General features: G+C 42.9%; 1 protein-coding gene and 1 pseudogene across 3 annotated transcripts; both read left to right on the plus strand.

The window, feature by feature from the left end:
- The first annotated feature begins 351 nt into the window (after nucleotides 1-351).
- MLKL (mixed lineage kinase domain like pseudokinase) lies at nucleotides 352-21,411 on the plus strand. Of its 3 annotated transcripts, none has more exons than XM_016143896.2 (11): nucleotides 356-619; nucleotides 4,563-5,029; nucleotides 10,405-10,470; nucleotides 11,338-11,527; nucleotides 13,985-14,082; nucleotides 15,160-15,295; nucleotides 16,708-16,789; nucleotides 18,860-19,011; nucleotides 19,226-19,275; nucleotides 19,523-19,660; nucleotides 20,462-21,411. In XM_016143896.2, the coding sequence occupies exons 2-11, from the start codon at nucleotides 4,576-4,578 to the stop codon at nucleotides 20,503-20,505; spliced, it is 1,410 nt and encodes a 469-aa protein (XP_015999382.1). In that variant the 5' UTR covers nucleotides 356-619; nucleotides 4,563-4,575; the 3' UTR covers nucleotides 20,506-21,411. The 3 variants fall into 3 exon arrangements, with proteins under 3 accessions (XP_015999388.1, XP_015999382.1, XP_015999384.1); XM_016143898.2 differs by having other exon boundaries at nucleotides 4,574-5,029; XM_016143902.2 differs by lacking the exon at nucleotides 19,523-19,660 and having other exon boundaries at nucleotides 352-619.
- Nucleotides 13,228-13,345, plus strand: LOC118611582 (annotated as a pseudogene).
- Nucleotides 21,412-22,196: the final 785 nt, after the last annotated feature.

A 22,196-nucleotide genomic window follows, 5' to 3' on the forward strand; every position in this document is an offset into this window, starting at 1 on the left:
ATCGATTTTGTTATATTGGTTTCATTGAAAGCTGCAGTTTCCAAGAACCTACCGGAAGAGGTTAAGCGAGGACTTAACTGTACTGTCAGTGGTTTCCGAGTGAATTTGGGAAGGTGAGGAGAGTGTGGGCAGGGCAGGAGGGGAATACCAGGAGGGCGGGAGGACACTTCGCGCTGAGCTGCCTAGGAAGGGGTCCAGGGAGCCACCGCGGGTGAACCTGGCGGTTGGCAACAGGAACCATGTGAAAAGCTCCCAGGCATCTCAGACTTTCCCCGCCCGCGTCTCAGCCCTGGCGAGGTGGCAGCTAGAGCGCCCGAGAGCGAAACAGCAGTCCAATCAGCTGATTGCGCGGATCTGTGCAAGGGGCGGGGCGCACGGGGTTCACTTCTGGAGGGAAGGACAGCCCTGTAGCAACTGGCACCCTGTGGAGTCCCACCCCACCAGCAGGCGCGCAGAGCGAGGAGCACCGGAGAGAAGGAGGCGCAGGGACTCAAATCTACCCTGGCGCCACGCGTCAGCAGACTTCTCCACCCGGGCGGAAGGCAGTGGTCTGCTTAGCGGGAAGTGTCCTCCTGGACCTGAGCACGGCACAGATTGGACGCTCTCAGGAGGTTCAAGGGTGAGTCTGGGGGTGGGCCCGGGGCGCACGGTCCCCTGGAGGCAGCAGGGCAGAGGGAGTGCAGCCAGAGCCCCGGACAGTGAGGGGAGATTGGGGGTAGCGGATGAGGGGTGATTCACTGTCCTTTTTTCCTGAAACTCAATACCAAGTTGGTTTCGTTTCCTCTGCTCTGGTGGTGGAGCTAGCTGCCCTGTTCCGGGTCTCCGCCTGCCTCCTGCCATAGAAGATGTAGAATAGGGGTAGGGATCAGGGTGGGGGTGACGAAGGGGCCTCGAACCGAACCGTCCATGAAGCCCTAGACAGAGGAACTCCAAGTAGTCCTTGCGAAGATTTCCAAGATAGATGATTCCAGTACTTTATGACAATGTCCTCGTGATAATCCTTTTCCGGAGCCCCTTTAAGGCACAAGGAGAGTAATGTCTCATCATAAAATGCATGCCTGATAACTTTTTTTTTTTCAAGAGTGGAGGCAACACATTAGATTATTTATGAATTTATATTGTTACTAGCATTTTAAGATTTTTCACTTTTAGAAATAATAACTTTTCCTCTTCATTGTTTTACTATAAGTAATATATGAACATATTTTTACTGGGGTTGTTGACAGTTTTACATATAAATAACACTGCAATAAACATCTTAGTATCCATCTCCCTATCTATACACAGAAGCTTTTTTACAGCAAAAGTTCCTAGAAATTCACATTGCCAATCAAAGTATATATGTATTTACATTCCCTTTCATCCTATTGATATCTTATACTTAAAAAGCCCTAAGCAATTTTAATGTATTTTAATCTTTTAGGTAAGTCCTCATTATTTTTTTAAAAATCCTGATTATCCCTACTAATTTCTTCTTTGAAATTAACTTTAGGATCATTTAGTTTCAATACCAAAAAATACCATTGGGAGTTTTATTGGAATTGCATTAAATTGGGTTCAAATTTGGGAAGGATTGTGAGGTTCCCCATGTTTAATGCTCCCAGCCATAGCTATAAGAGTTCTCTTCATTTCCTCAAGCTTCGTTTTGTGTGGTTTTCTTCATACCACATCATCAGTTTTTCTATAAAATGTTTTGTTTCAAATTGTCACTTTTATAAGTGGGATATTTCCCCCATTATCTTTTCTGATTAGTTATTGCTTAGGTATCACTTTTGTATGAAACTGGTAATAAGATAATTGGAGCTTGAAGCTATGAAGCTGAAATCCACGAGATTTCTTGAGCAACAGTTTCACATCTGCTTCTGTCTCTGGTGGACCAGAGAAAGGCGTAGAGCCCATTGCCCTCATGAGTCCCAAGAAATGGGCTTGAAGGCATCTGCTCAGCAACTAGGAATCGCTGGGTAGCCCGAGATCTGATGAGTCTTTTTAGGCATGGCCTAATAATACCTGTTACTTCCCTTGCCAGATCAACATAGCTTTAAGGCAACGGAAGTCAAAGTATATCAATTCGTTGTTTATTTGGTTTCACTTCTGCTGATTTCTTACTCATACTTTAAAGCTGGATCTAGGTTTCAGGTTTGATGACATTCTCCAAACTGTTATCTGATCTGTAAAATGGTTATAATAAGTTTCCTGCCTATATCATTGAGCTGTTGAGATTAACTGGGCTTGTTAGCAGTTTTACATATTATAAATAGCACTGCAATGAACATCTTAGTATCTATCTAGCTATACACATAGAAGCTTTTTTACAGCAAAAGTTCCTAGAAAGTCTCATTGTTAAGTCAAAGTACATGTGTGTTCATATTTCCTTTTAGCCTTTTGATATCTTTGTTATATACTTAATAAGCCCTAAGCAATTTAGATATTATAATTTTTAATATATTTTAATCTTGTAGGTAAGTCTTCTTATTTATTTATTTAAAAAAACTTTGGAAACTTGTACTTATTTAACTTCAACTTCCCTGAACATCAGTATCTTCATCTATAAAATGATGAGCTGTGGTTCCAAAGCACTTAGCATATAGTAAGTGAATAGAGAGATTTGTGATCATTATTATTATCATCATTCATTACTGAACCCAATTGCCTTTAGTTGCGAGTGCAGCAAACATGACTCAAACTGATTTAAATAATAAGGAAGATCGTTGGTTCATGAAACCTGTAACTGAGGAATAGGGTAGACTTTAGGGTCCGTTTAAACCACTGGTTCAATGTTGTCATCAAGGACTCAGATTCTTCTTTTCTTTCCATTCTGCCATCCAGGTTGGCTTCATTCCAAGGCTTTAGGATTGGGGCTCCATGCTTTCTCACTTATATTCAGAGAAGAGAGAGAAAGAGGAAGGAGGGGGAGAGAGATGGGGAGAAAGAGAGTGAGATTAGGATTAGATAGAAGCTGACTTCCTGGGCTGTCTTAGGAGATCCGAGAACCTCCCCCGCAAACATTCCCCACCACTCAAGTTAGCCCAGGTGCCCAGTTTTGAATCAATCGCTGTGATAGGCTATTAGAAATTGTCTGATGGCTTTTAGATCAAGGTTTCTCAACCCCTGCACTGTTGACATTTTGGGCTGGATAATTCCTTGTTGTGGAGGAGCTGTCCTGAGCATTGTAGCACCCCTTCCTCTACCCACTAAATATCAATAGTACCCATCCCCCAGTTTGGTAATCAAAAATATCTCCAGACATTGCCAAAAGTCCCTTGGAGGGCAAAAATCACTTTTGATTGAGAACTACTGGCTAAGCACATCAAGTTTCACCCCTAGAACCAGGGATGGGGCCAGCTCCCCACAAACTCATTGCCGAATGGGGGAGAAGCAGATAGCCGCTGGAAATCTGGGCAGCAATAGAAAGTTGAGAAATGGATACGGCGTAGGCAACACAAATGTCCATTACAATTTCTCTGGACCTGGAAAATCCCTGAGTCTTTAGTGCAAATGCCTCTGAGGTGGGCAGCTCTTATAATATGAAGTCTTATTGATGGTGCACAGGCCATTGGGGAGGGGAGGCTAGAACAAATTTAAAGCTTGCTAAAAACACAACATAGAGGGGTGGGGTGGGGAGAATAGGGAGGCAGGGATGCTCAAGCACTGAGAAAAGAGAAAGAATATTTTGAGATTGACAGAAACCAATTTCTATTACAATCCTGAAAATCCTTGGCCGGCTGTGGCCAAGGTTGCAAACTGGGGCTTCATGGGCAATATCCAGTTGGCACACGTGTTTTATTTAACCCACATAGTGTGGGACTGCACAGTTTTAAAACATTTTTTTTACTTGGTTGCAAAACTTTAGGTCAAAAGATTTAAAAGAAAAATCCAGATTTCTGACTGCTCTTTAAAAACTAGAAGATTTTCCACTATTATTGCTCTTTATTCCCGAAGAGTGACTTGATGAAGTTCTTGCCTGCTTTAGACAGGGCCTGAGCTTCCCAATCCACCACCCTATAGTCACCCCTATACTTTGGCTAAAATAGGCTGAAACGATGTAACAAATAGACCCCAAAATATAATGGCTCAAATGCAGTAGAAGTTTATTTCTCACTCACTTGAAAGTTCACGGCAGATGTGCCAGGTCTGTGAGTAGCCCTCCTCAAAGCGATGCTTTAAGGATCCAGGACTCTTCCCTCTTGGGATATCATCGCCCCTAGGGATGCATCATCATGTGCATCCAGCTGATAGGGTGTAGAGGAGATGGACCTGCTTCAGCCCAAAGTAGCACATATCATATCCACTCACACACTATTGGTGAAAACTAGTTACATGGCCACATCGAGCCCCTAAAAAGGCTAGGAATTATAGTTCTAGCTGAGCCAACACTTCCCAGCCACAACTCTGTTGTTATGGAAAGTCAGGACAGATTTTGGTGAACAGCAAGCCATCTCTACCTTACATGAAAATAGTGGGGAGACCTGTTCAGCCATTTAAATCATAGACACCCTTGAGGTTTCCTTAGCCCAGTAGTAAATATACAGGTGATTCTGGGACTTTATAACAAATTTTATCAGTTTTGTTCCAGGTATGGATATATTGGGGAGAGTCATCTCCTTAGGCGAATTGGTCTACAGACAATGTGAAGATATGAAATACTGCAAGCGACAGTGCCAGCGTCTAAAGGACCGTGTCCACCACCTGCTGCAGCCTCTGCAAAGGCTCCAGGCCCAAGGAAAGAGTAACCTGCCCGATGAGATCACCGAAGCCCTGAACAATTTCCAGGCTGTCCTCGAGGAAGCGAAGAAGAAGATATGTAAGTTTAGCAATAAATCTAATATGCTTCGGTTTCTAACGTCAAGTTTTGACAGAACACTCTTCAAAGACATAAACGAGAAGCTGAATGATGTCTGGGCGGAGCTCTCGCTGGTGCTTCAGGTGGATCAGTGGGCATGTGTTTCAAGCATCAGCGAAAAAGCAAGCTGGCAACAAGAAGATCAGCAGGATGCAGAGGAAGACTGGAGAGTCTTCCAAAGCCTAAGTGGTGAGGTTTATTTGGAGGTGGGGAGAGTATATATGGGGGCATTTAAATCTCATTTTGATCTACCAAAGGAGGAGGGAAGCTGATGAGGTTTGAGGATGTGTTTATTCATGTCGACGCAGGACAAAGCGAATCCCCTCAAGTGGGGACTCAAGTCCTATTCTGAGAGAGGGTCCTTGGCTTTGGACAAGAGAGGATTCCAGAGCAAGCCAGAGTTAGGACAAAGAAAAGTGTATTAGAGAAGGAATAACGCTCCATAGACAGAATGTGGTCTCCCCTCAGAGTCAGAGAATAAGACCCCGAGTGGCTAAAGATCTGGCTTTATATATATTTTTAGTGTCTGTGAAAAATTACTGATTATAGGGAGTAAAGAATGGAATGGATGGTTGGGTTTATCTTTAACTTGTACAAGGTACAACTTAAAGTCTTTGTTTTCCTGTTTCCATTTTATGGTATGGGTGAACAGTTGTTAACTAATTTCTCCAGGAATCTTCCTTTGTTTTTAGGTTCCTCATGGTCTGGCCGGATGGCCAACCAACCAGGGTCCGTGTCTAATGGCATGTAGCAGGCTCTGAATTCCACTTGTTTTAAGGTTCAGTCAGTTCGTATAGTTCTCATGCTTCTTTCCTACATTAATGTTACTCAGACCTCCAACATTCCTGGGCCCAGATGTAGTCGAGGCTGGTAAAATTTGGGCAAGCCAGAGTAGGGGCGACGGTAGGGGTGGGGATGATTCTAAGAAGGCTTCTTTCTTCTCCATTCTCCCTTTGATGTCATACCTGGAATTTCAGAAGCTAATTCCTCTCAGCCTTAATTTTTCAGGACATTCAGTTAATATGGAAACTACCCAAGAAGAAGAATTAACTAATTAACTAAGCAAACACGAAGTGAGTACAGTCATGCGACGCTTAAGGACAGATGTGTTCTGAGAACTGCATCATTAGGCAATTTCATTGTTGTGTGAACGTCAGAGTGCACTTACACAAACCTAGGTGCTCTAGCCTACCACTCGTGTGCTATGTGGTGTGGCTTATTGCTCCTAGGCTATAAGCCTGTACAGCATATACTGTACCAACCAACATGAGATTAGGTCAAGCACAGAAGAAAATGATGCACTCAAGAGACAAGTAAACATGGGATTATGAGGCTGCTGCCGGCATAGCACAGCATTACCGTTTTCCAGCAAACGTTTTTTTGTAAGTGGAAAGAGTAGGCTCTAAACTAAAAATTAAAAGTACAATATAGTAAATAAAGAAACCAGTAACATAGTAATTTCCTATCAATGGACATAGTTGATACAACTATGTAATGGACATAGTTATATATGCTATACTTTTATATGACTGGCGGCATAGCAGGTTTATTTATACCAACAGCGCCACAAACACATCAGGAATGTGTCGTGCTATGACATCACTAGGCACTAGGAGTTTTTCAGCTCCATTGTAATCCTATGGACCACCATTGTATATGCAACCCATCATTGACTGAAATGGCATTATGAGGCACGTGACTGTGTCTGTACTGTGTGCCAGACACTGTTCTGAATGTTTGAGATTCAGCCCCAATCAAAATAGACAAGATCTCTGCCCTCGTGGAATGTAAAATTTACAGATAAAGAGCTAAGTACCTCATGTTATCTGAAGGCCATGGAAGTCATAAACAGGGTAACGAGACGGAAAGTGACAGTGGATGCGGAGAGAGTAGTCAGGGAAAGCCTCTCTGACTGGGCGACATTTGGATGGACACCTTGAATAATTAGGAGCAAGCCATCTGACGATGAGAGAGAGGAGCATTTCAGGCGGAGGAAACAAGAAATGCAAGGGCCCCGAGATGGGAATAGATGTGGCACGTGCAATGAATAACTGGAAGGCCAGGAGGCTTTGATGTGGTAGGCAAGGGAGACAGAGCAGAACCAGATGAAAGTGGGGAAGTCGGCCGGAAATACGGGAGCAAGGTCATGCAGGGCCATGAACGTATGATAAGAAATTTAGATGTTATTCTTATAGTCATAGGAAGCCAGTGAAGGGAGGTCCTTAAACATGAGCCTGTCATGATTTGATTTGTATGAAAAGGAAATCACTTGGGCTACCATGTGGGAAATGGACTGTAGTGAGGTGTATCAGTCAGTGGCTTTACTAACCTTGCATAACAAAGCATCCCAAAACTCAGAACCTTAAAACGATACTCATTAATTCTCCTGCTCACAGACCTATGGGTCTACTGGGTTCTCCTGATCTCAGGTAGGCTTGGCTGGGCTTGGCTCTAAGCAGCAGATCCAATTCGGGTCTATTTAACGTGTCTCATTCTGGAGCCAGGCTGCAGGTGCAGTGAGTACTTGGACAGTGTTCTCATGGCAGAAATGCAAGTAAGCAAGCCCAGCAATACAAGCCTCTATTTGTATCACATCCACTAACATCCAAAGCAAGTCATGTGGCCGAACCCAACAGGAAGGGACAGCGAGGTACAGTTGCCCACTCCGAGGCTACGGCCAAGGAGTGGATATGTATAGTACTGCTACATAGAAGTGAAGAATTAGGACCAATAATTCAACATACACCAGGGGGCAAGAGTGGAGGTGAAAGCCCAGTTAGAAGACCACTTTAAAGGCTAGGTAAGAGGTGATGGTGGCTTGATCTACAGTGGCGCTTGAACTAGGTGGACTCAGTAGAGGACAAGGCTCTAAGGGGATGAGACATGGGCGAGGTTGGAGTGGGCTATGACAGTGGAGCCAGGGCCCCTAGATGGGGGAAGAAAGCAGATGGATGGAAAAAATGTGGCCTCTTGACTCCTTTTCAGATCCTGGTGATATGAACTCCAAACCTTCCCTCTTGTAAGCGTTGTGGGCGGAGAGAGAGGACCTGAGGAGAAGGCAAAAGACATTTGAATGAACCTTCTGGGCCCTGGAGCCCAGAGGAGTAACTGTTCTGCCACCCTGATGTGGAGTCAGATTAGCGGGAAACAAATATGACAGACCAGTTCTGGAGGAGACCTGTGGGCAACGTGGGTCCTTTTCTGGATAAGGGGAAATGAGGCATCTATAATCTCCCAACCAAACACCTGCTTCCAAGGAGAAAGAGACTCAGGGATTGAGCTGGGGAGGTGGAGAGGCTGACCCAGCTGAAAGGCCCCCAGCTGTCCTAATTGTCAGCACTCACTGGTCCACGTCCTGGTGGAGGTGGGAGGCATGTTGGTGTTAGCAACGTGGAAGACAGGATTGATTTCCTGCTCTTGCTTTAAAATGTTTTCAAAACATTTTCATCAGGTAATACATTTATATAGTACAAAATTCTAAAGGGTCCAGTATGAGAAGTAAATCTTTTTTTCACCCATGATATCAAGGGACCCTGTTTCCTTCCCCAGACACAATCTCTTAGAGTTTCTTCAATAGCCTTCCAGAGATTTAAGTATATGTATTTCGTTGTCATTGTTACACAGTCATTAGCATCCTAAACACACATTTCAGCTTCTTGCTTTTCTCATTAAAGAATCTTGAATATTCTTCCATATCAATTTCCATAGAGTTGTCTAGTATTCCTGAGTATACATGAACCAGATAGATTTAAGCAGCTCCCTATTGATGGACATTTGTGTCCAATTTTTCACAATTATAAATAGTCCGGCCTTGAACATCTTTGTATATTTAAGGATATCTTTGGGAACAATTCCTAGAAGTAAAATTACTGGGTCTAATTGCTGGGTCAAAAGGCATTTTAAATTTGGTAGAGTTTGCCAGATTGCCCTCCACAGAGGTTATACAAAGACCACTCCCATCAACAATGTATGAGATTTTCTGTGTCTTCAGACTTTTCTCCATTAGAGACTTTTCCTGGTTTTAGCACTGAAGATCTCATATCCTCAGAACTCCTAAGCCTGGGAAAACTATATAGGGTTGGACACCCTATGTAGTGTTCTATCAATTTTTAAATGTATTTCTGAGCATATAATAAGGATAGGTTAGATTAGGCTGTGGCTAAAAAAAAAAAAGAAAAAGAAAACAACTCAGCATCTTAAAGAAACAAAGTTTATATATATTTTTTAATTAATGAATTAATTTTTTTATAATGACATTGGTTAACAAAATCCAGTAAGTTTCAGCTGTACCCTTTAACAGTAAGGCATGTATATATGTACATACATATACACACACTGTGTATTCACCTCCCATAGTTAGATTGTTAGATTTCTTTCTGTCACCACATATTTGACCCCTTTAACCCCATCTTCCTTCCTGCTCCTCCCTATCCTCTGGTACCACTAGTTCTATTGTTCATGTCTATGAGTCTCTGTTTGTCTTGTTCATTTGTTGCTTTTAGGTTTGTATTCCACATGTAAGTGATATCGTGTGATTTTCGACTTTTTCTGTCTGGCTTCTTTTGCTTAGCATGGTTATCTCGAGGTCCATCCATGTTGTTGCACATGGCAGTATTTCATCTCTTCTTAGGGCTGAGTAGTATTCCATTGTATATATGTACCACAGCTTCTTTAGCCAGTCATCTAACGTAGGACACTTCAGTTGCTTCCATGTCCTGGACACTATGAATAATGCTTCTATGAACATCGATGTGCAAATATTTTTCTGATATGAGTTTTCAAGTCTTTGGGGTAAATACCCAGTAGATCAAGTCTTAGTTTTTGAGGAGCCTCCATACTGTTTTCCATAGTGGCTGTACCAGTTTGCAGTCCCACCAGCAGTATATGAGGGTTCATTTTTCTCTGCATCCTCTCCAACATTTGTTATTACTCGTCCTGTTGATTATAGCTATTCTAACAGGTGCGAGATGATATCTCATTGTGGTTTTGATTCGCATTTCCCTAATAGCAAATTTCTTGAGCATCTTTTCTTATATTTGTTAGCCGTTTGTATGTCCTCTAGGGAGAAGTGTCTGTTCAGGTCCTCTGCCAATTTTTTGATTGGATTTTGTTGTTGTTGTTGTTGTTGTTATTGAGTTGTATGAGTTCTTTCTATATTTTGGATATTAGGTCTTTATAAGAGGTGTTGCTTGCAAATATATTTTCCCATTCAGATGGTTGTCTCTTGACCTTGTTGACGATTTAAAGAAACAAAGTTGATTTCTTGTTAAGGCAAAATCCAGGACACTCTCCAAGGGAGCTCTCCTCCTTTCGATAAAATGGCACTTTTATGTTGACACGAAATTCCCTGACATCTCTTTCACTTCATTTCTTGGCCAGAGCAAGTCACATGGCCATACTTCAAGGCACTTCCTGTGTGCTTCGAAGTAGGAAACCGAGTATTTGTGAGTAGTAGTAATTCCTACTGCAATGAATTTGATAGGTAAAAAAAAAGGGGCGGGGTCTTGGTATGGTTTTAGTTAGCATTTCTATTTTTCAGTATTTTCTGTTTTTTTTTCCTGCAGGAACTGAAATTATAGAAGCTTCGCTGGAGAAACTGAAAGTCGACATTGAAGAAACCATGAGGCAGTGTGAGTTATCATGTGACCTGCAGCCTCCAACTGCCCTCAAACAAGAAGTCGTTTGTTTACTAGGCACTCCAGCTTGCCTCTTCCCCACTTCTTGTCCCATCTCTGGGCTGGGTGGCCAGAAGCAGCCCACTTGTTTAGAATGTGCTCATGACTAGCCCAGGCTTCTGTCCATAGTGTACGATTCGAAGGAAACTTCTTGACCAGCAAGATACCTCCACTGCCTGTCAAAGTGCTGAAAATTTCCTCTAGATAGCATAAGAGCTTTGATTCAGTTGCTGAATTTCCAAAAGTATATTCAAATCAAATTTAGAATACTCATTCATCACTCATTAGACAAATCTGTGAGTATCTGCTTTATGCCGGAGCCTGTGCCTGGTGGAAAGGAAGATGCAGAGAAAGACCCTGGCTTCCAGGAGCTCATAGCCATGGGGTAGAGGAGGGAAGAGGAGAGAAAGACATGTGAACACAGCAGTAGAGCTACCGAGGTTGAACTCTGTATCTATTAGAACGGAAATGACTAGACAAGATGCTAAATGTTCAGGTGCCAAGCCACATGGCGGTAGGAGTAGGAAGAACTCCAAAATGAGAGAGAGAGTTCGAGATGGAGGTTTAGACTGGACACTTAGGATTTGAAGAGTAGGGGAAAGGAAGCGCATGACACATTTCTGTTCACCATCCAGCTGTGTCTGTACGAGTCCCTCAGAGGCACTGGAACCTCTTCCCTGGGATGAGTTGATCAGAAGCCCCATGCAGCCAGGGCAGCTTTGGTTCACGGCACAGGGCTTCCCACTCACATGTGTCTGAGATGCTTCTGCCCTTAGAACACCTTCTTCACCTCACTGACTCTTTTATTTCCTTCACTTCTAGGGGCAAAGTTACAGAAATCCATAAAGAAGATCCCAGAATATCCTATCAAGGAGATTAAGAAGGAGGAGCTTTCACACACTGATTGGATCCTGCTAAGGAAAAATGAATTTGGCAGTCTTTACAAAGGAAAATACCACCAAGCTTTAGTGGCCATAAAAGTATTCCACAACCCACAGGCCAGAAGCAGTGCGTAAGTTGTTCCGCATAGTTTTCTGTGTGAGATTTTGCTTTCTCTCTATAACTCCCCGAGGAGAGAAGCATATTGTCTCCAATTTTAGGTGAGGGAACATGGGCCCAAAGGGTTAAATGACTTGCCCTCTACTCTTATGGAGCAGAGCCTAGACTGAGACGCACGTCCTTTAACCTCAGACCTAGAAACGTCTCTTTTATTCATGCGTTTAGAGATTTTTAAAGTTCTATGCCCTTCAGCTTCCTCTCCTCTCCACACACAATAAAGTGTGTTTTGTTTGCACGTGTCCTTGCAAAACGTATGTTGTTATCATACATGCATACATTTTTTATTTTTACAAATTAAAATTAACATTTTAATTTGTATTCAAGTTGCACGCACGTGCTGTACTGTGGTGTTATATTGTCCATCGCTTGCTTTTCTTACTCGTTTCACTCAGCGTCACGGAGCTCGGGCTGTATTTGTAGCCCTTTTCCTCACTGCAGTCCATGGTGGAGATCTGCCTTTTCCCTAATTTTCCAGTGATCGAACTGTTTCCAACTTTCCCCCATCAAAAATTATGCAGCCATAAATTCCCCTTTGTGGATCTGTCTGAGAATATCGTTGGGCTGTATTGCCAGGAGAGGAATAGATGGATCAAAGGCTTTGCCCATATGAAATTAACTAAGTCCTACCAGATGCCTCAGCAGAACGGCTCGTGAATGCCTGTCCTCGCACCAGCAGCGTGTGAGAGCTCCGTAGCGATACATCTACATTGGCATTATCTAGCTTTCTAATTTTCTTTTTATTCTTATGGTTATAAAGTAACATCTTATAGTTATTTTAATTTGTATTTCTGTTTACTAATGAATTCGAACATTTGTCCATATGCCTTTTAGCTCTTTGGAGTTCCATTTCATTACATTGCCTGCTCATATCCTTGGCCCTTTTTTCTGCCCCAGTTACTGTTTTTGTCATCAATTTGTAAAATAACTTTGTCTCTTGTGGAAACTAATCATTTCTCAGCTTTAGATACTGCCAAGGCTTTCTCTCATCAAATTTTCTAAACATTAGTTTTGTTCATGGTGTCCATCAACAGACATCTTAAATTTTTATATAATCGAATCCGCCAAAATTTTACCTTATTATTTGTGCTCTTAAAGTGCCCTTCCACACCCTTAAATGGCAAAGATATTCTAGATTTTTATCTATTAACTTGACAGTTTTGGGTTTTTTTTCATATTTAGGCTTTATTCCTCCTGGAATCCACCTTCGTATGTGATATTATGTAGGGCCTAGTTCAGTTTTTATCCACATAGTGAATCCATTTTCTCTACACTGTCTTTTAAATGTCCTTCCCCATTGATTTGTGGTGCCACATTTGTTGTATATTACATTTCTTTTTAGACATTGGTATGGCTCTCATTTCTCTAATCTGTTCCACCGTTAATCTGTCTGTCTTTGCACCAAAAATACACTGCATTTTATTTTGTTTTGTTTTGTTTATTATGACTTTGCAATAATTCTCAACATCTAGTAAGGCATTTCCCTCTTTTTGACTCTTATTTCTTGGGTTGTCTAAGCTAAATAAATATCAGAGAAAGCTTTATCACATTCCTCAAAATATACATTGAGATTTTGATTGGGATTATATTTTTTAACAGCTTTATTGAGATACCATTTACATACCATAAGATTCATCCATTTAAAGTATACAATTGGTCTATGGCCATGCCACCTGAACAAGCCCGATCCCATCTGATCTTGGAAGCTAAGCGGGATTGGGCCTGGTTAGTACTTGGATGGAAGACCACCTAGGAAGACCAGGTGCTGTAGGCAAAAAAAATAAAAAATAAGGGATTGTAAACTGACAAGGTCCTTGCAATCGGTGAGGTCAACCAAGAGTTGCTTCACCTAAAAAAAAAAAAAAAAAAAAAATTAAAATTAAATTAAAAAATTTTTTTAAAGTATACAATTGAATGGCTTTTAGTATATTTACAGAGTCGTGCAGCCACCACCATCATGTAATTTTAGAACATATTCATCATCCCAAAAAGAAACCCTCTCTTCCCCATTAGCAGTCACTCCCCATTCACTCTTGTCACCACCATTTCTAGCCCTAGGCAACTGCAACCAACTTTCTCTCTCTGTAGATTTGCCTGTTTGGGACATTTCACATAAATGGAATAATACAATCAATATGTGCCTTTTTGCGTATGGCTCATTTCACTTAGCATGATATTTTCAAGATAAATCGATGTTGTAGCATGTATTGTGCATGCTAATTCTGCTGCCAAATACATCCGAGGGGTTCCACATACTGCCATCCACGGCCAAGCTCATCACAGCACCCGTTCTCACCCCAGAAGATGCTGACATGCCCTCATACTCCACATATCCACAGACGGTCACTACACTAAATGTTCTTGGAGGGACCTCCCAGTCCTGAAATCCTAATTGTCTCTTTTACCTTCATAGACTAGTGAGGGAAACTTTTGCTAAAGAGATCAGTACCATGCAGAAATTTGATTCTCCCAACATCCTGCGTATATTTGGGATTTGCATCGATGAAACAGGTAAGGAGTGCTTCTGGGGTTGGTTCTTTTGGAGGACTGTCTTGTACCTCCTGTGTTATATAATGCATTGCATTTTTAAAGAACAGCTGAAAAGGTGGCATCTACACAGTGTTATTATTATCAGTGTTAATTTTTTCACATCCCAAGATGCAAGTTTCCATCTTTTGCGAGAGGTCGGCTTGAATTTGGCTTTGGCCCGAGAGCTGGTGTTTGCACTAATGCGGCCACATCTCCTCCTGCCAGTTCACTGGGAACCAAGGGGGACTTGGTCAGATGCTGGCCTGTGTTTTGTTGCTAGAAAACATTATAAATCTGACTGACCTGAACAAGGAATCTACCCTTGATCATCATTAGTGTAAATCAAACCTAAGAACTAAATTAACCTGCCCCTTTACCAAGAACCTCATGCATCGGTTTCTTCGTAATTTTTATTTTTCAATGTGGCTGCATTTTCTCTCATAGCCTGGCCTCTCCTGAGGGTTATATTTTTCTGCTCTTGCCTACAGAGAGGACAGAGCAATTCCTGTCTTCTCTCTGGAAATTTCTCCACAGCCTCAGGCAACTTAAGGAAAACCTCCAGTGATGTTTTTGCTCCTGAGTGATGGCCGAGGTAACTGACCTGCTCTTTGAGTGTCAGTTCTTGCATCTCAAGCCCATGATCTGAGACCTGCACTTCTGGTCTGAGCTCCCATCACCAGCCCCTGTGATCTGTGTATCATTCAGTCCGTCCATACCTATTTACTAAGCTCCTTGTGAGCACTGTATGAACAAAACAGACCCTGTCCTCTGGGGGCTTACAGCTGAGTGGCAGAGACATTACTCAAATAAGTAAGAGAAATGTGGAATTTTGACATGCCAAATGCCATGAAGGAGAGGTATGGGAACTCTATGGGTATTTAACCCATTCAAGGAGCTTCAGGGAGCAAAACGTGAGGTTGGAGGAGAGAATGGTGGTAGGGGCGGGGGCGGGGGGCAATAGCAGAGCTGAGCCTGTCTCTGTAGAGAAAGGAGGAGGTGGGCTGCAGAGCAGGACCTCTGAGGGGCCTGATCTTCACAGTGTCCTGTCCCTTCCTTCAGTGACCCCGCCTCAATACTCTATTGTCACGGAGTACTGCGAGCTCGGGACCCTGAGGGAACTGCTGGATAAGAAAAAGGACCTCACATTTGTCCAACGCATCATCCTGATTTTGGGGGCTGCCAAAGGCTTGTACAGGTACTGTGTGAGGTGAAAGGGCGCCGAGAAGAACGGAACGAGTCTGCCTCCCCTACTGATACTCCCAGAGGTGATGAGGGAACAGGCGAGAAGCCCCAGAGAGTCTCCCAGACAGCAGCTGTTTTACCACTTACTCTGATCATAACACTTCAGACAGGAGGAGGAAAGGAGGCTGAAGCCAGTGAGCACCAGCTCCCAGAACTGAGGGTTGAATTTAACGTCCAGGCTCCTCTTGTCCAGGCCTGACTCTTAAGGTTGCCAGATTTAGCAAATAAAAAAATACAAGATGCCCAGTTAAATTTGAATTTCGGATAAACAATAATAATTTTTTAATATAAAGAGATCCCAAACATTACACGAGACATACTTTTACTAAAATTTCAGAGATACAGAATTTCAGGTAACAATAACTTTGAGTGGAAGTGTGTCCAATGCATTATCCAAAATTCAAAAGCAACTGGGTGTCTTGTATTTTTATCTGGCAACTGTCTCTACTCAAACATACAGAGTTTATGGTTTCTTTAGCCCAACGGTCCCCAAAGGTCATTCATGCACAGACCGCCTCCATGGTTTTTACCATATCCACAATTCTGCCAATATTATTTACTTAATATTGTTCTTTAAACTAGCTCACATTTTAAAAACCTAAATAAAAGGACACTTTTCATTATTACCATACGTCAGAAACCAGGATCACTTGCCACAAATAGGTGGACCATAAACGAAACCAAAATAATGTTATTCAATTCCGTCTTGACGATGCTGGCTGCCACATGGTCTATGATTCACGCCCACAGTCTCTTTGTACAAAGGCGATATCAGCAGGTTTAGAGAGGTATTAAAGACACCGAACTGAGACTTTCTCCTTGATGTAACCGGAAAGACTGGAATAAATCGAAAGGAAAATAATTTTCTTACTATGTCATCTTGCATACCACTTATCTCATATTTTTGATAATACTGATTTAGCTATTGATTTTATTTATATATAATAAGTGGGTTATTAATTATTAACGCGAACTCCCTAAACTAGCAGATTTTGTGAGAAGTAATTTGGGGCTGTATGGGATGCCGTTAGTGCCCCATCCAGATGGCCTCTGATCCTTTCACCAGCTCTGCCTGCCCATCCTCCACTTGGCATATGCTGCTGTTCACAGCTCACAGCTGCCATCTGCGGAGGAATATCCATGGGCACTGGGGCCCCTTCACCCTTATAAATAGCTAAAAGTATTCAGGAGCTTTATATCTACCTGTCCCTGTCACTCTCCCCCTCACCCATCTGTCAGTGGATAGCTACTCCCCCTCAGGATGGCATGGTACTGACCGGCCTCATTGTCCCAGTAATGACTGTAAAGCTGCCCAGGAAAGTCTGTGTAAAGGTCTCTAATGCGCCCTGCCTTTGGTCATATTAGGATGCACAATTCAGAACCACTTGCACTCCATGAAAACATCAGCAGCACAAGTTTCCTGGTAACTGAAGGCTACCATGTGAAGGTGAGTATGGCCTTCCAGGGGGCGCTTTGAGTTCAACCTGGTGACTGTCTGGTGCTGGGAGAGGGACATCTGTTTTCCCAGAAAGGCTGTGCCTGTTTGTTTCTCTGCCTTTGCCTTAGAACTGAACTCAACTCTTTCCCTGCCTGGACAGGTTTTTATGTGCCCACCACCGGACAAACCCAATCCTGCCTGCACTTCTGATGCTCATCCTCCCTCCCTGCTCGCTTAGCAGGGATAGGCTAAGAGTCACGTCCCTTTAGATGCCTGGACACCATTTCTACATCCCTTCAACACCCACCAAGGGATCTCCTTAGGTTCAACTAGGAATTAGGATTCACAGGACTGCCCCAGGCCACACTTGGCATTTGGAGTCACTCAAAAGGGTGTCATGCAGGAAACACAGCTTCCCAGCAGGGCAGTAACAAATCTTTCTCTCCAGTGGGAGTCCCCAAAGCTGTCCTAACAGTCATCCAGGAGTTATTCTCTTTGCCTTGCCCCAGGTACGGGAGAAAGAGGCTCCCCTCAGGTGCATACAGGGCCTTCCAACCTTAGAAGGCTCATGACCCACAGGAGTCAATATTCTAACAATTGTGCAGGCATTACCTTCAAGTGCCCCCACAAAGGGCATGCCACTTATAAGAGTTACCGCAAAGCCCAGGATCCCTGTCCACTCTTTATAGTCTCTGTAGCCCCCAAACCCTCATCCATGGACTCTGTTTACTCATGGGACTCCTTGTGGCTGGGGCTTGAGAGTGTGCTGGGGACCCAGGGCTTCCTGACCTGCTGGCTCCAGCTGTCGGCAGCCAGATGGAGGCTGCAGAGACTGGGAATGCTTTCCCTACTTCACAGTTCACTGGGAATGATTTGACCTTGCTGGGATTTCACTCCCAACAAGAACAAAAAGGTGACCGTCCTTGCCGTCCCCCCAAACAGGTCAGCCCATATTAAAGTCGATGCCCGCCCCCCCCCCCCAAAAAAGAAGCAATTTACCAATTAGCAGTCTTTTTTTTTTTTTTTTTATCACCAGCAATATTACTTAGGTGCATAGGTGAGAGTCTGCCTTTATCAGGTTCCCAGGGCAATGGAGCTAAAAAGTTAACTGAATGTCACATCCTCATAAGGAAGAGGAGAGAGTTTTTTGTTAACTCGGTGTCCACAATTCCAAAATGCTGAAAGAACATTTTCTCTGTCACCCATAGATACCTTTCTACGAGCCTTGTGATTGGCAGGGATAGCCTTCAAATAACAGAAGACAGGTCTCTTCTGCCTTTCAGATGTCTTTTCTCCTTGCTGATGTGATACAAGTGCTCCCACAGCACCACGTCTAAACCACTCACGTGCCTGTCAGCATTTCATCTCTGGTATCCGGCATAGGGCCAGATGTGAGAGGATGTCAGTATCTAGTAACCACATAATAGAAAGGGGATGAGCTCTCTAAGCATCTTACCCTTTTCCTGACCTTGCTCCTAGATTTGGGGCTGGCCGAGTTTGGGTGTTGCCAGCCCCTCTGCACACTGATGGTGCAGATGGCAGGTGCACATGGAGTAACAAGCACATGCACTTCCATTAATTATGCTGTGGCTTCTTTAAGAGCATGGTGTTGGCCATGCAGGGTCAGTAGGTTAACTTACAGACGTCATGTAAAACCAAAGGAACAGGCTGGCCATCCTATAGGGTCATCTGCTTCTAAGAGAAAGCAAGCTGTGTGGTGTGGTGGCTCTGTGTACCTCATCCACCCTCACTTAGTTGAGTTGAATCCTCAACTGAGAAAGCCCTGTATCTAACACAGTAATACTAGAACAACTACAACTTGCCAAGTCTTACAGGTGCTATATCCCTTTATCTCAAGTAATCCTCTGTTGCCCTCATTTTATAGAAAAGAAACCTGGTATTTCTCTTGGTCAATGCCAGCCAATAGAGTAGCCATGTAGACAGAAGGCACCACTTGAAATAAAGATAAAAGACCATCGTCGGGCAATCATGTGTAGCCCCACTCCACCCTCCCTGCCCTCTACCCCCAACCCAAGATCACGCTGTTTCCTTCTGTCTCTAATTCACTTCTCTGTCTAGCTCACAGGACTTAAGTTGAGCAAAACACAGACGTCCATCAGTCAATACACTAAGCGAAAAAAAGCAAAGAGAGTCACTTCCACAGCATATGTCTCACCACAGAGACTGGAAAATGTATATAATGAATATGATGTAAAGGCTGAAATCTACAGGTATGTTCATGTTCTTGGGCAGATTCTAACTCAGATGAACGAAACAGGAAAGTCCAAGTCGAACACCACATCGAAGGACCGTAGTCTTACCTCCACTCTGTTGACTAGAATTGAGTGGTAACCAGAAAATTTACTCAGGTTTCTAGAAATGGCTAGAGGGGTGTGGGAAAAGAGAAACTTGTTATGGTTGTTCAGTTTCTTGCTTTTCTTCTAGCTTTGGAATTGTCCTCTGGGAAATCGCTACTGGGAAGATCCCATTTGAAGGTAACCAGGGTGAAGCCTAGCTAGATGGTACTGAAATTTGGTCCTTTTTCAATAGACTAGAAAGTCCCCCATCAGTGCTCTTCTGAGCTCTTTGTTCTCCAATGTGGGTACTGCCTGGGCTGGTCTGTGGGGTCTTGTTTCTTTGATAATCAAAGTCCCTAGTTCTGGTGCCAGCCATCGACACTCAGAGAGATGTGTGAGTGCCAGAGGAATTTTTAAGCCTCCCATCCTACTGTTTCCATGCCAGGCCATAATTCTAAGAAGATCTATGAATTGGTGGCTCAGAACCGGTACCAGGAGCCACTGGATAATTGCCCTTCCCAGTTGGAGGAGATCATTGATGATTGCCGGGCATACGAGCCCTCCCGTCGGCCATCTGTTAATAGTAGGGTCCTTTCTGTTCTAAAAACATGAGCCACACATGTTATTTCGCATTTGTGAAAGTTTCCTTTGCGGTTCACAAGCAGGGATGATTTTGCCTCTCAGGGGACATTTGGCAATGTCTAGAGACATTTTTGGTTTTCGAAACTCCGGGGAGGTGGGGTAGGGTAGGGTGTGCTACTGGTATCTAGTAGATAGATGCTACTCAGCATCCTACAATGCACAGGACAAATATCGACAGGACTTCAGAAACAGTGCTAAGGGCACTGTTTAAAGTGGGTCGGGAAGGTAGATTACTGCAGCCTATATTCTTTCCCTCCCTCCCTTCCTTCCTCCCTCTTGTCCTTTCTTCCCTCCTTCCTCCCTCCCTCTTCCTCTCTGTTTTTCTCCCCCCTCCCCCCTCTCTCTCCTTCCCCCTCTCTCTCCTTTCTTCTCTTCTTCACTGTTTCTTTTTCTTCAAACTTTCTATACTTTTGTCTCTCTTTCTGCCTTCCTCTCTTCCTTCCTTCTTCTTCTAGAGTCCCTTACCACCCAGGGTCCTCCTGGTATTGGAGTATCTAATACCTGAGACTGACTCACACTAAGATGTGAGCGTATCACTCCCACAAGCTACTTACATTTGAAAAGTTGACCGAGTAAGAGGGAACATTATATAAAGGCATGAATATAGATGGTGGTTTAGGCTCCAGCTAGACCAAGGGGAATACAGTTTCTACATTACTGTGCAGTGTATAAACATCTTTGTGTTTCTAGCTTGGCTCTAAGCTCCCTGCTGTTGTCTAACTTTATGTTCATTCATTCACAGAAGTCTTAGAGAGGCTGTCTAACTTTTACAAAGATCTGGATTGAAACTGAAACTAAGGAAGCCCTGGGCAAGAAGCTGGAAGAAGTGTAAGCTGGGCAGCTTTCTCTCTCCAGTCCTTGGGAGTGGAGTTATTTTATGGATATAGGGAAGCAGCACTCCTCTGTTACAAAAGAAAATAGTTTGTTATACAAAGCATCTCCCACTCCAAATGACATTGTCAAAAATAATACCTCTGATAGTAACTGTGATAGTTGTTTTACCAAAAGGTATCTCTCTCTGTATCCACACCTCTTGGCACTGTGACTTTGCAGCTCAGCCCATTGAGAAGAATTGTATGTCAATTATACTTCAATTGAAAAAAAAAAACAAACTCTTCTATAAACCGAAATGTTTATAGATGATGAAATTATATATTTTGGATTTGATTCAAAATAATCTACAGGGAGGGGGAATAATTAAAGGAAAAGGTAAAAGAAGATTAGTTATCAGTTGCTTATTGTTGAATCTGAATGATGGGTACATAGTGGTTCATACAATCTTCTTTTCTGAATATGCTTAAAGCTTTCCACAATAAAATGATTTTTAAAAGAAAAAAGTGGAGTCTGCTTCCCTACCATTGGCGTCTGGGTTGGCATTGTGACTGGCTTTGGCCAGTGAAACGTGGAACTGATGGTGTGCCGGTTGCAAGCCTAGGCTTCAGGAAGCCTCATAAACATCCTGTCCCTCGCTTGGAACGCTGCCCAGGTGTGAACAAGCTGGGCTAGTGAGCTGGAAGATAAGACCACATGGAGCAGAGACAACCTGACCCGGCTGAGGTCCCACTAAACCAGCTAGTCCAGCAGCTGACTCAGTCACATGAGTCAAGACCAGAAGGACCACATAGCTGAGCCAGACCTAACTGCCTCTTCACAAAACCGTAATCTAAATAAATTATTGTCTTAAGCCACTAAGTTTTATGATGATCTGTTACACAATGGTAACAAATGAGCAAACACTGTTCAATCCTGCCTCTTGCCCATTGAACTAAGCATAAACTGTTCATTTGGATACCCATGGCCTCTGTCTCTGACCCCAACCTGACATCTAACATCAAGCTCCAGAGTTCTCCTACCACAGATGACAAGATCTAATGCCTACAGTATCTAGGAATGAACCTAAATGAGTGAGCTGAGCCTGGAGGGTACTTCAGTGAACAGATGAGCTTCATCAAGGACAAACTCCAGCCCATATTTACCATGTAGGAATGGGATCCCAATGTTTCCAGAGCATTCCATTTTGTCAAAACAAGCTGGAAATTTTTCTGTAAATTGCCTATTTATTTTAAAGGTTGGCATCTCGTTAAAAATTATTTTAATGCCATATAAGACAAACAAAATAAGTTAGTCTAGGAACTCCCAGATTTTAATCTCTGCCAGACTCAAACTGATGTCTCCTGTACGTGGCCCTTTTGTTCTGAATTTTTACACTTTCGCTCATGGTGTATGCTTTACGTTGGATACACGGACCCCTACCTCTAAATGTGTCTTATTTCCTCCTCACGATTCATCCCAAATCATCAGCAAATGTGCTAGGCATTGTTCCAATCAATGAGGAGACAACATTAAAATACATGTATATGTTTTATTCTAGTAATCATTTCTGAGGAATAAAATTATGTCTGATTTATATTCTTTATTTTTGACTTACTCTTTTTTTAAAAAAAAAAACCTAGAACATGTTTTCTTTTATAATAAAA

Source organism: Rousettus aegyptiacus, unplaced genomic scaffold (genome assembly GCF_014176215.1).
Source record: "Rousettus aegyptiacus isolate mRouAeg1 unplaced genomic scaffold, mRouAeg1.p scaffold_m13_p_14, whole genome shotgun sequence".
NCBI lineage: Eukaryota > Metazoa > Chordata > Mammalia > Chiroptera > Pteropodidae > Rousettus > Rousettus aegyptiacus.

Excerpts from the sequence above, each read along its gene's own strand:
- MLKL (XM_016143896.2), top strand. The coding sequence starts at position 4,576 with ATGGATATATTGGGGAGAGTCATCTCCTTAGGCGAATTGGTCTACAGA. Across the intron at positions 10,471-11,337 it reads TGAAGAAACCATGAGGCAGT|GGGCAAAGTTACAGAAATCC; the intron begins GTGAGTTATCAT and ends CTTCACTTCTAG. Across the intron at positions 19,661-20,461 it reads CCGTCGGCCATCTGTTAATA|AAGTCTTAGAGAGGCTGTCT; the intron begins GTAGGGTCCTTT and ends ATTCATTCACAG.